Genomic DNA, 18,079 nt, shown 5'->3' with positions numbered 1-18,079 from the left:
ACTAACTCTGAGAATGCTGGCAAAGGGAAAATGTGCAAGAGTGAACAATGAATTGGAGGCTGGGTCTTCCTTGTTCTGTGGACAGGACATAGGTTTTGAGGAAAATTAGGGGTGGGCCCTGGAAAAGCTTGAAGGAGAGGACCTCAGCAGGAGGAAAAGGAGGAGGAGGAAGAAGAAGAGGATCAGAAAACTGGGCAACCATTGAGGATACCCCAATGCAAACTTAAGCAGTGAGGATGTGCCCCTCCAGCAGTACAAGGGTGCAAGTTATCCAAACCAAGAAAGAAACCTCAATGTCCTTGTTCTTCCATATGGCTTTTTCTCCAACTCTCTGGTGAAGAGTTCCCAGGTCCAGGAATGGTTGTAGCAGTGGTGGGGTAGGGGTAAGGATAATCCAAAGACAGGCATTTGGCCCATGCCTCCACTTTGGACAACAGGACAGCGGAGGTACCAACTAGCAAGATCCCAGGAGAATAAATTATAAGGCTATAAGTCATCTTCCTTTCTTCCTTTTAGAAGACAACCAGATAATAAGAGGATACAAAGGGGGTGTATGTGTGCAAGGGGGCAGTAAGTGTGGGCGATGGCTGGCAGTTGCTACACTCAGGAGTTACTATTTGCTGATGAGGCCTCAGACCCAGGCAATTCAAAGCCCTCCACTTTTCAAGGACAGTGACTAACATTTCAGCTTCGTGTATGTGTAGGTGCTATTAATGAGGCAGGAGAAAAAAACGTGGTGTTGTACTAGAGTGGCCTGAGACTTGTTGCCAGTATTTCTTAAGTCTTGGTGGCCAAAACCTTGGATAAACTGCTATTCTAAAGCAGCTTGCAATTTTCTCGTTTATGTTTTGAACAGAGACTGTTCTTTTGTTCTGGAAAATCCCTTCCGAATACTTGACCATTCTTCTTGGTTTGGTGACGGCAAAGACCAACTCTTAGAGTAGAAGGGACAGTTTGGACATGGCCAAAGTGCTCTGCAAAATAATGCCAGTGGTAGACTTTTTTTTAAGTTAAGTGGGAGTCCAGCCTGAATCAGGTTGGTTTGGAGGTAGAGGGGAGATTTTCTTCTATCGGTGCCTTGTAGAAGATGTTGAGAACAGTGGAGAGATGACCTTGAGGAGAGGAACTCCTTCTGGGAGCCAATGAGCAATGGACTGCAGATGCTATGATGCTATACTTTTAATAGCCACTTTTTTTTTTTTAAGATTTTATTTATTTGAGAGGGAGGGAGGGAGGGAGAGAGTGAACATGAGCAGGGGAAGGGACAGAAGGAGAAGCTGACTGCCCGCTGAGCAGGGAGCCAGACGTGGGGCTTGATCTCAGGACCCTGAGATTATGACCTGAGCCGAAGGAGACACTTAACCAACTGAGCCACCCAGGCTCCCATTAATAGCCACTTCTAAATCAACTGGTCTTTGCTTTCCACACTACCTGGAGAGGGGTTCCACACAGTGGTATTGTTCTACGTTCCCATGCTAATTTAAAGGGAAACTTTTACAATTTCTGGAGCCCTTGGTTCCTGCAAATGAAAGGATGAGGTCTTCAACTTCCTCGCAGCAGGAATCCACTTAGGTGGCAACAACCTTGACTTCCAAATGGAATAGTCCATCTACAAAAGAAAAAGTGATAGCATCTACATCATAAATCTGAAGAGAACCTGGAAGAAGCTTCTGCTGGCAGCTTGTGCCATTGTTGCCACTGAAAACCAAACTTAAAAAAAAAAAACAATAACAGTAGTATCATCCAGGAGTACTGGCCAGCTAGCTGTGCTCAAGTTTACTGCTGCTACTGGAGCCTGGAACCTTCACTAATCAGACAGATCCAGGCAGCCTTTGAGGAGCCAAGACTTCTGGTGGTTTCCCAGGGCTGACCACCAAACTCTTACAGAGGTGTCTTATGTTGACCTGCCTACCATGGCTTATGGAACACAGACTCGCCTCTGCATTATGTGGACATTGCTATGCATTACAACAAGGGAACTCACTCAGCGGGTGTGATGTGGTGGATGCTGACCTGGGAAGTCCTGTGCGTCTGTGGCACCAACCCCCAGCACCCCTGGGAGATCATGTCTGATCTCTAGTTCTACGGAGATCCTGAAGAGATTGGAAAGGAAGAGCGGGCTGCTACCGAAAAGACTGTGACCTGGGAGGCATGTCAGAGTCACAGCTACTCAACCTGAAGTCACACACTGTCTGAAGGCATTCAGGTGCCCTCTGTACCTGTCTAGCAGTCCCCTACTGAAGACTGAGTGCTCAGCCTACCACTGAAGACTGTTCTGAAGCTCCCACTGCTCAGGCCACTGAATAAGTAGGAACAACCACTGAGTGGTCTTCAGCTGCTCTTCTACAAAGGCAAACGGGGTGGGATAAAGTTGATGGAAATTAAAGTTTCTTTTTTAAAAAAAAGAAAAATCTAGGGCAGCCCGGGTGGCTCAGCGGTTCAGCGCTGCCTTCAGCCCAGGGTGTGATCCTGGAGACGTGGGATTGAGTCCCACGTCGGGCTCCCTGCATGGAGCCTGCTTCTCCCTCTGCTTGTGTCTCTGCCCTTCTCTCTCTCTCTCAGTGTCTCTTATGAATAAATGAATAAAATCTTAAGAAAAAAAAAAGCCTCTGGTCTTTATAACTCTGTTCTCAAACTTTTGTTTTGGAGAATGAAAGGAAGGGGCCAACATCCACAATTTAGGATTTGCTTCCAGAGTGGTGATAGCCACCGGTGGGTAGCTGGTAGTTCTGGAGCTCTGGGCGGTGACTTGCACCAGAATTCCAGAACACTTTATTGAGCAAAGGACGAGGCTGTCAATGGGGAGCGCCTGGGTTAAAGTTCAAGCAAACCTGGAAGTCTGGCCTCAACTCAATCGTAGGTAAGGGTCAAGTTTGCAGTCAGGGATGGGTTTGTGGGGCTTGAAAAGAAGGATTCCACGACTGTTTGGAAGAGGGGACCGGAATTTCTAGTCACTATGCAGGGTGGGACTTTTTCTCTTGTTGATAATTAACCAGAAATGTGACCTCTAGGTAACAGAGAGAGAACTAATGGGCACTCCCTGCCAGCCCAGGGGAGGACTCTCCTAAGGTCTCCGCGCAGCCTTAAATTCCGTCCTTCCCTACTCCTCCCCAAGGTGTGGTTTTCCTTTCTCTGGCGCCTACCGCACTTTGCACACAATTATCCTGTAATTTGTAATCACGTCTCTTCCAGCGGACTCACCTCAAGGGCCACGCCACTAGTTAGCCTGGTGATTTTTGGCAAATCACTTAATCGTTCTATGCTTGATTTCCTCGTTTATTAAAAATGGGCACAAGACTCCTCCCCATCGCCTGGGGGTGCTGGGATAAATGAAGGTGACCACGCCTGCGGGAAAACTAGACGTAAGGTGCACGCAAACTAAAGGGTCAGCAGGGTAAATACTCGTTCATGGACCTGACCTACCTTTATTCCGTGCCCTCAACACACGCTTACTGAGCACCTCCTCCGTTGCAGGCCTCGGGAGCGCTCCCTCGGGGTGCGGAAGCCTCACGTGCGGCGCGTGGGCCTTGTCCCGCGGGCGGACTCGCGATTGGCTCCGCCGAAGAGAAAACCCCGCCCACAGTCTTTGCGATCTCGTTAGCGATTGGACCGGCGTCTCCGGCACGCATTCCGGTTGCTAGGTTCAGGAGGAGCGGGGGCGAGGGTGGGGCTGCGCGTGCGCAGACTGAGGACGAAGATGCTTTCCGGTCGGGCGGGAGGAGGTGACGTCAGGCGTGGTGGCAGGCGGGGATGGGGGGGGCGTCCTGTAGCCCTCAGGACGTTTTATCTGTGGGCCCTCCGATCGCGTCACAAGTGGGCGACTGAGCCTTGGCGGTGGTGGCCGAGGCGGCGAAGGCGGCAGCGGCGGCGACAGCTCTGGGGTTTGCGTCTCGGGGTGTGTCGGCCGCCGCTGCTGCTTGGGCCTGGTATGTACAAATGGCTGGTTAGGATTCTCGGCACCATTTTCCGTCTCTGTGACCGGCCGGTGCCCCCTGCCCGGGCCCTCCTGAAGAGGCGGCGCTCGAACAGGTGAGAGGAGAGGGGGCCGAGCGCCAGGCTGGCTGTACCCCCTCCCCCACCCGGGGCTCGGCCCGGAGAGCGCCGATCCAGCCCCGCAGGCCCTGCCCGGCCGAATCAGCTGGCGGGGCCCAGGCGGTGGAGGTGCGAGTCGCGGGTGCCCTGGTGACGTAGTCGCTCCCTCCACGCTGTGCGGATGCGCTCCTGGTGATGGATCGAGCTGGTTGTCTTTGGAGTGGCCCCTGATGGTCAGGATCTTTGATGTTCTTGGGAGAGGCCAAGCTGGTTGCTGTCCAATGGGGCTTTATCGTATACTGTTAAGGTTGAAAACTCAAAATTGAACGAATACTGTCCGTGCTGTGGTTCCCTGTTTACGAAGCACACTCCCAAGTGTCATCTGTAGGCAGTAAGTGCGGCTGCGGCAAGTGAGATTCATAGCTTGCCCAAAGCCGTTTTGACTGCAAGAATTGTTCTTTTAGCACCGAGAAACAGCAGCTGTTTTGTTCCGAAACAGCTGTCAAGCTGTGTGTGTGTGTGTGTGTACGTGTTTTGCGGGGGAGGGAGGGAGGATGGCACTGCGTTTGAGTGTATGAGGGGGAAAATTTAGGAGTCTCGTTCTTTTAAAAAGATCACTAGTTGTAAAATCCAGCCAAAATCTTGGGGGAACCTAAAAGCTGTTCTTGTTTAGCATCAACCCCTTGGCTTGTCTCATTTCGTGGCGTGTACTCCTTTGCTTGAGAATTAATCTAGAGAATAAAATACCATACCAGTTCTACACACCCCACCATTAACTTTTAGTGATCAAGTGTTAGTTTCATTTAAAAAAGGAAATGAAGCCTCAAGATTGTTGAAGACTGGTTTCTTGGAGCTTGAGAGAACAAGATGATTGAATACATGAGTCTGAGAATGCAGGTCATTGATGAAATTGGCTGTTGGCTGAGTTTCATCATGTGTTCTAGAGAGCCCAAGGTTTCAACCTGTTCTTTTCTACCTTTTTGTGAGGTTGACAGTGGGGGTCATTTGAGAACATGTTGTATAGTGCCTAAAATGATGCTTAATATATATAAGGGTAGTATTTGTTTATTCTACCCCAGGGGCCTTGTGCTAAGGCTGGTGCATGATAGGCACTTGGTATGTATTTATTGAATGGGAGAGTGTTAATTCTCTCTCCCCTGTCCTTTCTTTTTGCTGTGAATCCCTGCTTTCAGATAGATGAAACAATGATTTGGAGATCAAAACCCCGTTCTTTACCACACATCCTTAATCAAACCAGTTTTTCACAATGTAAGCCTTTTTTTTTTTTCCAGTCAAAATGAAGGCAGGAGATCTTACTGGGATTTTACAGTTATGAACTGAATGGTATTCCCCTGGGATTTATTTTGTTCCTTTTTTTTTTTTTTTTGTGAAACTGATCAATCATAATCATCTTTAAATAGGTCCAGAAACTTTCCCAAATTCCCCAGCTTTTTATTACCAGTGTAATGTAGTTTCCATGATAGAAATGCAGTTAAATAGAAGACCTTTTTGGGCTTAGAATTCTATTTTAAGGCTTCTTATGTTGTCATCTTTCAAAAGGAATTTTTTAAAAAAGATTTTATTTATTTATTCATGAGAGACACAGAGAGAGAGAGAGAGGCAGAGACACAGGCAGAGGGAGAAGCAGGCTCCATGCAGGGAGCCCGATGTGGGACTCGATCCCGATCCGGGGACTCCAGGATCACGCCCTGGGCCGAAGGCAGGTGCTAAACCGCTGAGCCAGCCGGGCTGTCCCAAGGAAATTGTTATTTTAAAATCACTTCTGGAGAGAAAAAGGAAATACTAGTCCTAGGCTCTTACCTATGTTCATTTACTACCCAGGTGATTTCTGGCCAGTTGCAAATTTGTACTTTAGCCAGATTACAGATTATCACTTAATAGGGAGTTTTGGGTCTCTTTCAAATAGTTTAAACAATAGCGTTAAGTCCTCAAATAGTAGAGGCCTGCTATAGAGGAGTGTTTTCTAACATGATTTGAATTTCTTTTTTTGACAAAGTGAAGAGAGGATGTGTTATATGCATACTAGATTTACTTATAGAAATGGATGTGTATATATATAAATATATATATATTTTTTTTTTTTCTCTTTTCAGCACTTTGTTTTCTACAGTGGACACTGATGAAATACCAGCCAAAAGACCAAGATTAGGTATTGAATATGATAATTTTAAAAATCAGATTTTTTTTTTAAGTGGGAAAAGTGTATGCATGGAACAAAATTCCAAAGGTAAAAAGTATGTACAGTGAACAGTTAAGTCTCTTTCCTGTCCTTTTCTACTCAGTTATCTTTTCTAGAGGTAAACACTGTTATCAGGGACTTGAGTATCTTTCCAGATAAATAAAGCTGTATGTTGAATATGTATTTAAAATTTTTCAATCTTCCTATACGGAAAAGGTGCTTTTTGTTTTTGAGGAGAAAACATTGTATAAAGCTACTTCAAACTGAGTCATCTAGTTCACATAGCTGAGGGAATGAGTCTAATGTTGCCCCAAATCATTTACTTCTCTGTATCCAGAGGGCTAGATGTAGCTTGATAGAAGAGAACAAAACTAGATTAAAGGAAAAAGGCACAATGGAGTGCTATAATAGTAGTTCCTTTGTTTCAAGAATGAATGTGAATTTCAATCTACCTTCGGAGTAGACATGTCTGTTAAGATTTCATTTCATTTAAATCCAAGGAGTACTTATTGAGCATGTCTTACTGCTAAGCAATATGTTAGATTCTACAGGAAAAAGAAAAATGAATAAGATAGGGTCTCTATTTTTAAGGACCTTACAATTGTATAGGTATATGACTGTATCATAGAGGGTATAAGACAAGCATATAAATAATTACTAATGTCAGTAGGAATGTGATGAGTGAAATAAGAAAGATAGTAACAAAACACTGTCCAATTTTCAGCTGATTAAAAGTCTCAGTAAATATTTGATGAAAGAGTGTGTGAGATGGATTTTAAAGGATGGGTGGGATATCAACAGAGCAATAGGAAGGAAAAGCATTCTAGGTAGAGGGAACAGCATAGGAGAGTTGTGCAATTCAGGAAACAGTGGATAGAACTCCAAGGAAAAGTTGGTTAGAGAGAGGTATATCAAATTTAGAGGACTTTGAATGCCAGATTTATACTAAATTGATTAGGACAGTATTTCCCAAAGCACAGGATAGATATCAGTTCAGGAAATGATTTTAGGGGATACAACATTTCATAGCATTAAGTATAGCATGTGAGTTATGTGGTAAAAGTTGTACCCTTTTATTTGTTTTTAATTTTTGGATTATTTCAAGCAGAAAATCTTGATTTAATGCTAGTATGTTTTACATATGATTCTCCCTTCTTTTAACAGCTACAGCTAGAACTTAATATTGTTGTTTAATTTCTGTATAAGGCAAATAATGTTCCTTTATATTTATAGTAGTGATATAAAGTTACCTTTCAAATACATTTATTTATTTACTTATTTATTTTTAAAGATTTTTATTTATTTATTTGACAGGCAGAGAGAGCCAGAGAGCACAAGCAGGGGGAATGGCTGCTGAGTAGGGAGCCTAATACAGGCTCAATCCCAGGACTCTGGGATCATGACCTTAGCTGAAGGCAGACTCTTAACTGACTGAGCTACCTAGGCAACCCCTCAAATACATTTATTTAGCAAAAAATATGAGTCAATTTTAAACAAAAGTGTAAATAAATAACAGTGTGGTAAAGACCTTTGAGAGTGGTAACATCTGAAACTAATGTAGCATTGTTTCTGAACTATACTTCAATCAAAACAAGAAAAACAAAAAGAATTTTGACAATGGTATTATAGAAGGTTCCTGAAATAATTATGGTAATCATCTATTTCATGGACTTCCTTCCTTTTCTCCCTCCATGATTTACATGAAATAGGTATTGTAATTTTCTGAGTGGAAACTATAGAAAGAACCTAAGCCAAGGGGGAAGCAATGGGTAGCAGATGTAATATTATGGCAGAATTTGTAAAGGTCTACATCAATGCTTCTGATGGATATCTCTGTGATAATGCCTATTGAGCACTTGAATTGGGGCCAGTGTGATTGAGGAGCTGAATTTAATTTTAATTAAATATAATCTTAGGTGACTACATGTATTCACTGGCAACTATGTTGGACAATACAACTCTCTTGGTTTCTTTTGAGAGAAAAAAAAGGAGGGTAAAATGAAAAGGAAGATCTTAGAATCGCAGACTCATGATCTTAGAGATGAAAGGGATTTTAAGAGATCTGACTTAGTCTGTTGTGAATGAAGATGGTCTTATCCCCATTTTATAGATGAAGCAAGCCAGCCTGCCTTCCTCCCCCTCCTCTATCTCTTCCTCCTCCTTTTTTGAGTTGTTGAGATATTTTTGGCATAATCTCAAGGACTACTCAGATTTTGACAAGTTTGTAGGAAAATAAGTATTACAATACTTTTTTTACCATCCACTATTTAACTATGTTAGTTATTAGGAATACCCCATTCCCTCTGGGGTCTGGATGACAGTCTGCGGGGTAAGCACCAATCTCTAATGCTCTTACTCTTCCATTTAAGAAAGTGCAGCAGAATATAAATGAATAAATGATATCCGTCAACATTACTAGAGGGATAACCTGGAATTCTCTAAGTCTCAGAATGAGAAACAAGTAATTTGCAAACTTTGATACTTTTACCTATTCTCTAGTTACAAATTACTTCAAATTGCATTCTGCTTCACTTAGCTATCACATTCTGTCTGTTGTTTAAGTTATTCTCCTATCTTTCTATTTTCTATTTTATATGTTTTGGAGTGCTTGTTCTTTAAAAGCCACCATTTTAATTTCAGGATTTTTTTTCTCTAATGCAGAAGGTGGGTAAAATGATGGTCTTTTTCTCTCAAACTAGTGCTATGAAATACCCTTACTTGGGAAATAGAAAGGAAATTGTGGAGAGCCAGTCAGCAGTGTAGGAAATGAGGAAAGGGTAGTGTCATAAAAGGAGGAAGTGTGGCAGGCACTGAAATCTACCCTTCCCCCTTATTTATCTACTTACTTATTTTGTCATTCTTATTTTTGGTGACAGGGAGGGGTACATCAGATCTAACATACCTTCTCCAGTAGAGGGATACAGCCTTATTTCATCATAGAGGTTTAAGAGCTGCATGTTTTATACTTCACTAATTCTACCTCAAGTAGTCAATAAATAATAGGTACTGAGTAAGTAGTTACTGAGGAATATATTGTCACCTGCCCAGGAAATAAGGACAAACCAGTGAGTAACTTCTAGTGCTTCCTGTAAAATTCTGCCATACATAGTGTCTACATGCTACAGGTTAAGTTATGCCGCTATCTCTCTGGTTTATTTATTTTGTATATTCCAAAGAACTCATTGCTTAAAAGTTGTCATTTCAGGCCATTTCTCTATGAATCAGTGTGTGATTTGCTGAAATGAGGGTTTAATGTTTTCATAGGATTCCAGAAGAGATATCTTATTGAAACACAAAAATCATGGGATGCCCGGCTAGCTCAGCTGGTAGGGCACGTGACTTTTAAACTTGGGGTCCTGAGTTCAGACCTCACGCTGGGCCTAGAGCTTACTTAAAAAAACCCAAAAATACAAACAAACAAACAAAAGCCAGGGGCACTTGGTTGGCTTGGTCTGTGGAGCACGTGACTTTTTTTTTTTTTTTAAGAGGGGGAGAAAGTGTGATGGGGCAGGAGGGGCAAGGGAGAGAGAGAATCTTTTTTTTTTTTTTTTAATTTTATTGATTTATTTATTCATGAAAGACACACAGAGAGAGAGGCAGAGACACAGGCAGAGGGAGAAGCAGGCTCCATGCAGGGAGCCCGATGTGGGACTTGATCCCAGGTCTCCAGGATCACGCCCCAGGCCAAAGGCAGGTGCTAAACCACTGAGCCACCCAGGGATCCTCCGAGAGAGAGAATCTTAAGCAGGAACCGCGACCAGCTTAGAGCTCAACTCCCAACTCAGTCTCACAATCCCAAGATCATGACCTGAGCCAAAATCACAAGTCAGACGCTTAACCAACTGAACCACCCAGGCGGCCCACATGTAACTCTTGGTCTCAGAGTCGTGAGTTCAAGCCCCATGTTGGGTGAAGAGCCTATGTAAAACAAAACAAAACAACCCCAAACCCCTCCAAATCACAATATTGGAATTCTAGTTATTAAGATAGGAGAAAGATTACGTTTATGGATACCTTCTTATCTCAGTGATTGAAAATAATACTTCTAATAAAGATCGAGAGAGGTCTTTTCTAAGATATAATCTAATTTTTTTGCTAGAAGTTTATTACTCTATATATGTATGTAAATGTAATCTATATTATATTGTCTAGATTATTTCATTCACCAAGTCAAAACCAGTCTCTACAATGCTGCCAGCTTATTTGGATTCCCATTCCAGCTGACCACAAAGCCCATGGTAACCTCTGCTTGTAATGGAACACGGAATGTGGCCCCTTCAGGAGAGGTCAGTGGGGATAGGGTTCCATTGGGGCTACTGATCTTCATACTTAATCATTAAAGTGAAATTTTAGAAATATTCTCTTTTTAGGAATTGAGTAGAATGACTTTGATATGTTTATAAGCCTTGATATAAAGGCCAAGAAGTTAAAGGTTAAGAAAATACACATTTAAAAAATATTTATAAAGAGCTCAATTAGTAATACATCTGTTCTTAAGCATTTGTAGAGAACCTGAAATTGTTATTTTATACATAATTTTGTGAGTCTTCACCAATTTAACTTTTGGTCTACTGATGATGTCTCTTCCATGAGCTAGCGAAATCATCACCAATAGAGTGATTTTTTTTTAATATTAAAAACTTATTTAAATTCTAAAATTGAGATACTACAGAGGTGATTCTATTTGGTTTTAAGGTATTTTCGAACTCATCGTCTTGTGAACTGACAGGTTCTGGACCCTGGAACAACATGCTGAAACTGGGTGAGGCGATCAGAGATCTTCTGCTTTCCTCTACCTCTTTCTGCCTCTGTTTTCTGAGTTTTGAGAATATGAAAGAAAAACACTCATTTGGGTTGTGTTGGGAAAACAGACATATTCTCTCTACCTTCTAAAAATTAAATAGTTTTCCTTTAGAATTGTCATTGAATTTACTGTTTGTGTTTTCTATTTGTATTATCATTGTCTTTAATGTGACTTAGTTCAGGGTTCACTCATTAAAAAAACATTTCCTGCGAGCTTACTCTGTGTCAGGCATGTGTTATCAAGAATAACAGAATGACAAAATAATAAAATCTTTTATAACAAAATACAAAACAAATAACAAAATAAATAAACCCTGTCTTTCAGGGACATCATCTAATGGGGGAACAACTTTAGGTTTTCAGTTCTGATAGCTTTATGGATTGGGAGCCTCCATGTCATTCTTGGAGCCCAAAACTGAATTATAATTGTTGTACATAACTTAAAATTCTATCATGGCGAAAAAAAGGAAGAATCTGGACTCCAGAAGATGACTGTGATTTCTGTCACACAGGTCTATGAAGTTTGAGAGAAAGGGATAAAAGCTTTTAGATAAGTTGTGGGTTCAGAAGTTAAAAGTGGAAGAAACTAAGGAAATGATAAAAACTTTACAGTAGTAAGTTTCCTCTCAAGCTTTTTAAGTAAAGTATCTCTGGTGGCAGAGAAGAGCAAAAGGGAGTAAACACACACCCCTGAGTCTGAGAATCTAGTTCCAAAGGACCTGGAGTAAAGATGATACTTTTATGAAGTTTTTCATTTTATTTTAAAAGTTAATATAAATTAGATATTATAATCTATTCATAATTGCTTGAATATAGTTAAAAATGATTTATTATTAAAATGGACATATGGAAGGGATGGTATGTTTGTCTTGTGCCGAGCTGTCAGCACTATATTTCTATGTATTCATGTAGCCTTGTCAGAGAAGCACAGGTATTCCTGGGGCACGTTTCTTGCATAAAGAAGTCTACAGTCTCTTATCTGAAATCCTTAAAGGTGTACTGGGGAATTTAGAATTTTTCATATTTTATATATATCGTGTTTATTGAATATTATTTTAAAAAATCCCATTAGAATTGAACATTGGTTCAAATCAGGTTTTGCAAACAAAGGAATTCAGGTCAGTTTAAGTTTGCTGCTACAGACTCATGGAAAAACTTTCAGTTTTAGATCTCTTTACATTTTTGAGTCCTCAGGAGCTCCATACCTGTGCAGTAGCTCTAGCAGTAAATGTGGCTAATAAAAGTTTGGTTACCGTTTTTTGAAATATAGTGACCATCTCATAAGTGATGGAAGCTTCCAGTGAAATGTAGTAACATATAGCAGATTTTCATTTAAAAATAACTCCTGTTTTCTTGGGAAGAAGAAATGATTTGAACAACTCACTCAATTTGATTTGATTACATGGAGTTGTAATCATGAGTTCCTCATGCTTCTTGATGCTACAGCAAGTGAAACTAGAAAAGCTTGCCTGTGAATTTTTACTGTGTCCCTGAGATCAAATACAGATAAAGCACTATTGCTTTTCTTCAACTTTTTACAGTTTGTGTTGAATCTCTGTGTTGTATAGTAATAGCATGTGAAAGAATAAGATATTTAGTTCTACAATATAGACCACTCACAGATTTTCTAATGCAGACTGTTCACAGGTTTGGGTTTGTTTTTGTTTTGTTTTTTTTACAATTACAAATGCATTTTTAAAATAGGTAATAAATCCCCTAATGGAATAAGTGACTATCCAAAGATCAGAGTGACAGTAACCCGAGATCAGCCCCGAAGAGTCCTGCCTTCCTTTGGGTAAGTGTAAATGGAAACTTAGTACTTATTAGGTGTTGGCTCTTGCTAGGCATTCTTTTGTTCTATTATGTAATCTTGTTAAAAAGGACTCTGAAGTTAGTAAGTTGCCAGATATCATACAGCTATTGAAAAATTTGAACTCAGGTGTGTGTTACTTTCTCTATACCGTAGCATATGCTTATAGTATCTGATTTTTTTTTTTTAACTTATTTGACAGAAAGAGAGCACACAAGCAGGGGGAGTGGCAGGCAGAAGGAGAGGGAGAAGCAGCCTGCCTGCTGAGCAGAGAGTACAATGTGGGGCTCGATCCTAGGACCTTGGGATCATGACCTGAGCCAAAGCAGACACTTAACCAACTGAGCCATCCAGGCGCCTCATATAGCATCAGATTTTGAAAACCTTTTAAAATGATTTGTTGCTCACTTCTAAACTTTGTTTTAGGGAGATCCCTGGGTGGCTCAGTGGTTTAGCGCCTGCCTTTGGCCCAGGGCGCGATCCTGGAGTCCCGGGATCCAGTCCCACTTTGGGATCCCAGCATGGAGCCTGTTTCTCCCTCCTCCTGTGTCTCTGCCTCTCTCTCTCTATGTCTATCATAAATAATAAATAAAAAAAAAATTTAAAAAAATATAAAAAAAATAAATCTTTAAAAAAACCAAAAAACTTTGTTTTATTTTTAATTTTTTTTTTTTAAAGATTTTATTTACTTATTCATGAGAGACACAGAGAGAGGCAGAGAGAGACAGAGACAGGAGAAGCAGGCTGCATGCAAGGGGGCCGATATGGGACTCCATCCCGGGACTCCGGGATCGAGCCACCCAGGCATCCCTGTTTTATTTTTTTAAAAGGATTTTATTTCATTCATTCATTCATTCATTCATTCATTTATTTATTTATTTATTTGTGCATTCTCATACAAGCAGTGGGGAGGGGCAAAGGAGAGGATGAGAGAGAGAGAATCTCCAGCAGACTCCATGCTAAGAGTGGAGCTGGAGGGATCCCTGGGTGGCGCAGCGGTTTGGCGCCTGCCTTTGGCCCAGGGCGCGATCCTGGAGACCCGGGATCGAATCCCACGTCGGGCTCCCGGTGCATGGAGCCTGCTTCTCCCTCTGCCTGTGTCTCTGCCTCTCTCTCTCTCTCGCTGTGTGCCTATCATAAATAAAAAAAAAATAAAAGAAATTATTAAAAGAGTGGAGATGGATGTGAGGCTCTATCCCACAACCTTGAGATCACGACCCAAGCCAAAACCAAGAGTCGGACATTTAACCGACTGAGCCACCCAAGTGCCCCTAAACTTTAGGTTTTTTTTATTAAGTTTTAAATTCTAATTCCAGTATAGTTAATATACAGTATTATGTTAGTTTCAGGTATATAGTCCAGTGATTCAACAATTCTACACATTACTCCGTGCTCATCATAAGTCTGCTCTTTAATCCCCATCACCTATTTTACCCACCCTCCTACTCACCTTCCCTAAACTTAATTTTTCTATAAACTTTATTTTTGAAGTATAATATATATGTGGAAAGTTCAGAAACCATGAAAAGTTTTTATAATATACTGAATGCACATCATTTTTGTGAAATGTTCTTATTTTTGTAATAATTTTCTTCTCCTTTTTGTATTCTCACACTCTAGAATTTCTATTGCTTGGATAGTAGACCTAATTTTTCTCCATATTGATCTGATTGATCTAATTTCTCTATATATTCTCTTTTGTTGTTCTTTTCCCTAAAAAAGAAATTTTATACTGATTTTTTTTTGAGGAGGGATGTTGTAGTTTTTAAGTAGGAAGAATCCTTTCACTCCCTCCTCTTACACTTTTTTTTTTCTTGTTCTAAGAATCTTATTAAAAGAGGCAAAAAAGGGGCTGCCTTGCTGACTCAGTTGGTGGAGAATGTGGCTCTTGATGTTGGGGTTGTGGGTTCTAGCCCCCTGCTGGGCACAGAGATTACTTAAAAAAAAAAAAAAAAAGAAAGGCAAAGATGGATGCAATATCTTTTCTTATCTCTCTAAAGCTGTTAATTATTTTAAAATTTCTTTTCCCTACTTTATTTCCTCTAAATTCCTTCCCCCACTTTGGTTTGATTTTATCTTTCATATTAGAGTCGTTTTTTGTTTTTGTTTTTGTTTTTTTTTAAATTGAGCTATAACTAACATTTCAGGTCTACAATATAATGATTAGATATTTACATTAGATATTTATCTAATGATTAGATATTTAGTGATAATGATCACTGTAATCAGTTTGGTTAATTATGCCTATCACCATCCAGAGTTACATGTTTTTTTTTCTTGTGATGAGAACTTTTAATGTCTACTCTCTTAGTAACTTTTAAATATACAATATAATATTATTAACTATAGTCACCATGCTGTGCATTATATCCCATGACTTATTTACTTAATAACTGGAGGTTTGCACCTATGACTTTGGGTTTATTTGTTAAGATTCCATATATACGTGAGATCATATTTGTCTTTCTCTGACTTATTTCACTTAACATCATACCCTTAGGGTCCCTCTGTGTTGTTGCAAGTGTCAAGATTTCCTTCCTTTTTGTGGTTTAATAATGTTTACTGTGTCTTTTCTTTATCCATTCATCTATCTATGAACACTTAGCTTGCTTCCATGTCTTGGCTGTTGTAAATAATGCTTAGGTGAACATGGGGATGCAAACATCTTTTCATATTAGAGTCTTTGTTCAAATATCTGGTAATCTTTGGCTCTTCATTCATGTTTAAGAATGAGACATTAACTGAAAGCAGCCCCTTTGCAGTTGGATAAATAACTGCCTGTAGGGCTAAAAGAGAAAGTATGAATAAGTATCATTTTGTTATTTCTCATTTAATTCCATTATGGTCAGAGAATGTATTTTATAGTATAGTTTCAGTTCTTTAAAATGTGTTAACCATCTGTTTTAGGTCCTAGAATATGGTCTGCTGGGTGATGTTCAGTGTGCACTTGAAAAGAATACATATTCTGTTGTTGTTAGGTGGAATGTTCTATAATTGTCACATAGGTCAAGTTGGCTGATAATGTTTTACTGGTCTTAGTGATTTTCTACTTGTTTACTGATTGATAAATGAAGAATGTTGATGTTTTCTACTACAATTGTGGATTTTTTTTATTTTTCCATCTAGTTATGTCAGTATTTTTCTTCATGTATTTTAAAACTTTGTAGATGAGTATATCTGATCCATATTTACCAGTTATTACCATTTTGCCATATTTGCTTCATCATGCTATCATATATAGCTAATATTTTTTTTCCTGAAGCATTTGAGGGTAAATCTTAGATTCATGCCCCTTTAATCATACGTTTATTTCTTAAGACTGAGGACATTGACTTACATAATCACAGATAAACAAAATTAGAAAATTTAACATTGGGGGTGCCTAGGTGGCTCAGTGGTTGAGCATCTACCTTTGGCTCAGGGCATGATCCCAGGGTCCTGGGATCGAGTCCTGCATCGGGCTCCCCTCAAGGAGCCTGCTTCTCCCTATGCCTATGTCTGTGCCTCTCTCTCTGTCTCTCATGAATAAATAAATAAAATCTTTTAAAAAATAAAAAAGAAAAGGAAAATATAACATTGATACAATACTATTATGTTGTTTCATTTAAATTTTTCCATTATAGAGATTTTTTTTTCTGGTCCAGAATTCAGTGCAAGATCATGCATTATATTTAATTTTCATGTCTTTTTGATCTCCTTTAATCTGGAACAATTCCTTAGCCTTTCTTTGTCTTTGATGGCATGAATATTTTTAGAGTAGAAGGCATTTCTTTTGTAGAATGTTCCCTAATTTTGTCTGATGTTTACTTGTTTCTTGTTCAAGATTATCCTGTTGGGTTTTTTTTTTTTTTTTTCTGAAAAAATACTACCTCGGTGGTTTATCCTTTCTAAAACATCACATCAATAGGGGTATGATACCAGTTTGACAGATTATTGGTAACTTTAAGAAAAGCGGTTTCTATCAGATAGCAGCAATAAGGACTAGGTGGGGGCTTCATGGCTTCTATTTCTTTAGCATTCATTAATTTAGCATTCAGTAGATATTCACTGAATGCCTTGTGGCCTAGATCCTGTACTAGTTGGGGTCAAGGAAGAAGGCAGAGACTTTCGTGTGGCAATCCTGGTGACTGTAGACAGATATTCCATAGCAGAATGCCAGGGTATCCTCTGAACTAGAGATAGATTGAACTTTTGTGAATAGTAGTTGTCTGATTTGACAGGAACAGGCTTAACATAGCTTAATCGCAGGATGGTCTTGGAGCTTAGATTCCAGTAATTTAAGGAGTTTGTTGGTAACTTTTTCTTTTCTTTTTTTTCTCTCAGTTTTACTTTGAACTCAGAGGGGTACAACAGAAGACCAGGGGGCCGTCGTCATAGCAAAGGCGCTTCAGAGAGTTCCTTAACCTGGAAGCCTCAGGAACAGGTTGTAACAGAGATGATTTCTGAAGAGGGTGGCAAGGGTCTGAGGCGTCCCCACTGTACCGTGGAGGAGGTAAGCCCTTTTAGCCTGATCTCTTTTTAAAAACAGGTTATGGTTTTTAGGGGAGTAAGTAATGTGTGTCCTGGGGTACAGAATTCAGAATGGATGGAAAGGTGTACAGTGACTGTAAATTTCCCAGTCTCCCTTACAGTACCTGGCCCCATGACCTTGTCTGATGGTTATTTAGCAAGTAACTGCTGGTACTTGTATATACCCTTCTAGAGATACTGTATACATACATAATTTAGTCAAGTTTCAGATTTTTTTTTTTTTCACTATAGGACAAAAAAGGAATCATGCTAGGAAATGAGGAGATTATATTCCTTTTGGGTGTTTGGCTTCTAACTTGTTTCTTTTATAAGGCATAATTGTGACTGAGCGAAGTAAACAGTGAACGTGTCCACTTTTTCCTTTTTCAAGGCACTATGCATGATGTCTTCATCAACAGTCTTCTTTTTACTTCCCTCTTGAGATCTTTGCTTATTCTAGGAGAATTTAGAATTATTCCTGTACTTGGCATTCCCAGGACCATCACCTGTCATGATTTTCTAGATGATTTTTTGAGCCACTTAGTTTAATTAGTCAAAGAATTATTTATTTGAGGTCCAGGTGTTGTGCTAGTTGTCAGCAATTCAAAAATTGAGTAGCTTGTACCTAAGTAGTTGTAATCAGTGGAGGCAAGCAAAGAGAGGAATGGACTGAGTACTTCAGTACCTCTTCAATGAGAAATCAGAGATGGGACTGAGCAAATATA

At 40.0% G+C, this 18,079-nt stretch overlaps 1 protein-coding gene and 1 long non-coding RNA gene across 4 annotated transcripts in view; one reads left to right on the top strand and one right to left on the bottom strand.

Moving 5' to 3' along the window:
- Window positions 1-1,235: 1,235 nt before the first annotated feature.
- Window positions 1,236-3,638, bottom strand: LOC121477509. The gene is made up of 3 exons (XR_005984251.1): window positions 3,424-3,638; window positions 3,202-3,345; window positions 1,236-1,609 (listed from the first exon to the last, which is right to left on the bottom strand). It is a non-coding gene; the product is annotated as an uncharacterized LOC121477509 (long non-coding RNA).
- A 92-nt stretch (window positions 3,639-3,730) lies between these two features.
- SENP2 (SUMO specific peptidase 2) overlaps window positions 3,731-18,079 on the top strand; it is a 31,852-nt gene continuing 17,503 nt past the window's right edge. For 2 of the 3 annotated variants that reach the window (XM_041731881.1, XM_041731880.1), the window contains exons 1-6: window positions 3,731-4,029; window positions 6,147-6,202; window positions 10,385-10,518; window positions 10,928-10,994; window positions 12,740-12,830; window positions 17,169-17,337. In XM_041731881.1, coding sequence (XP_041587815.1) covers window positions 3,929-4,029; window positions 6,147-6,202; window positions 10,385-10,518; window positions 10,928-10,994; window positions 12,740-12,830; window positions 17,169-17,337 — 618 coding nt within the window. In that variant the 5' untranslated portion in view covers window positions 3,731-3,928. Of the gene's footprint in view, window positions 4,030-6,146; window positions 6,203-10,382; window positions 10,519-10,927; window positions 10,995-12,739; window positions 12,831-17,168; window positions 17,338-18,079 lie in introns of those variants that run through there. The other variant, XM_041731882.1, reaches the window with a different exon arrangement.

The sequence above is a fragment of the Vulpes lagopus genome, chromosome 17 (assembly GCF_018345385.1).
Source record: "Vulpes lagopus strain Blue_001 chromosome 17, ASM1834538v1, whole genome shotgun sequence".
NCBI lineage: Eukaryota > Metazoa > Chordata > Mammalia > Carnivora > Canidae > Vulpes > Vulpes lagopus.
This window is presented reverse-complemented; position numbering and strand designations above follow the sequence as displayed.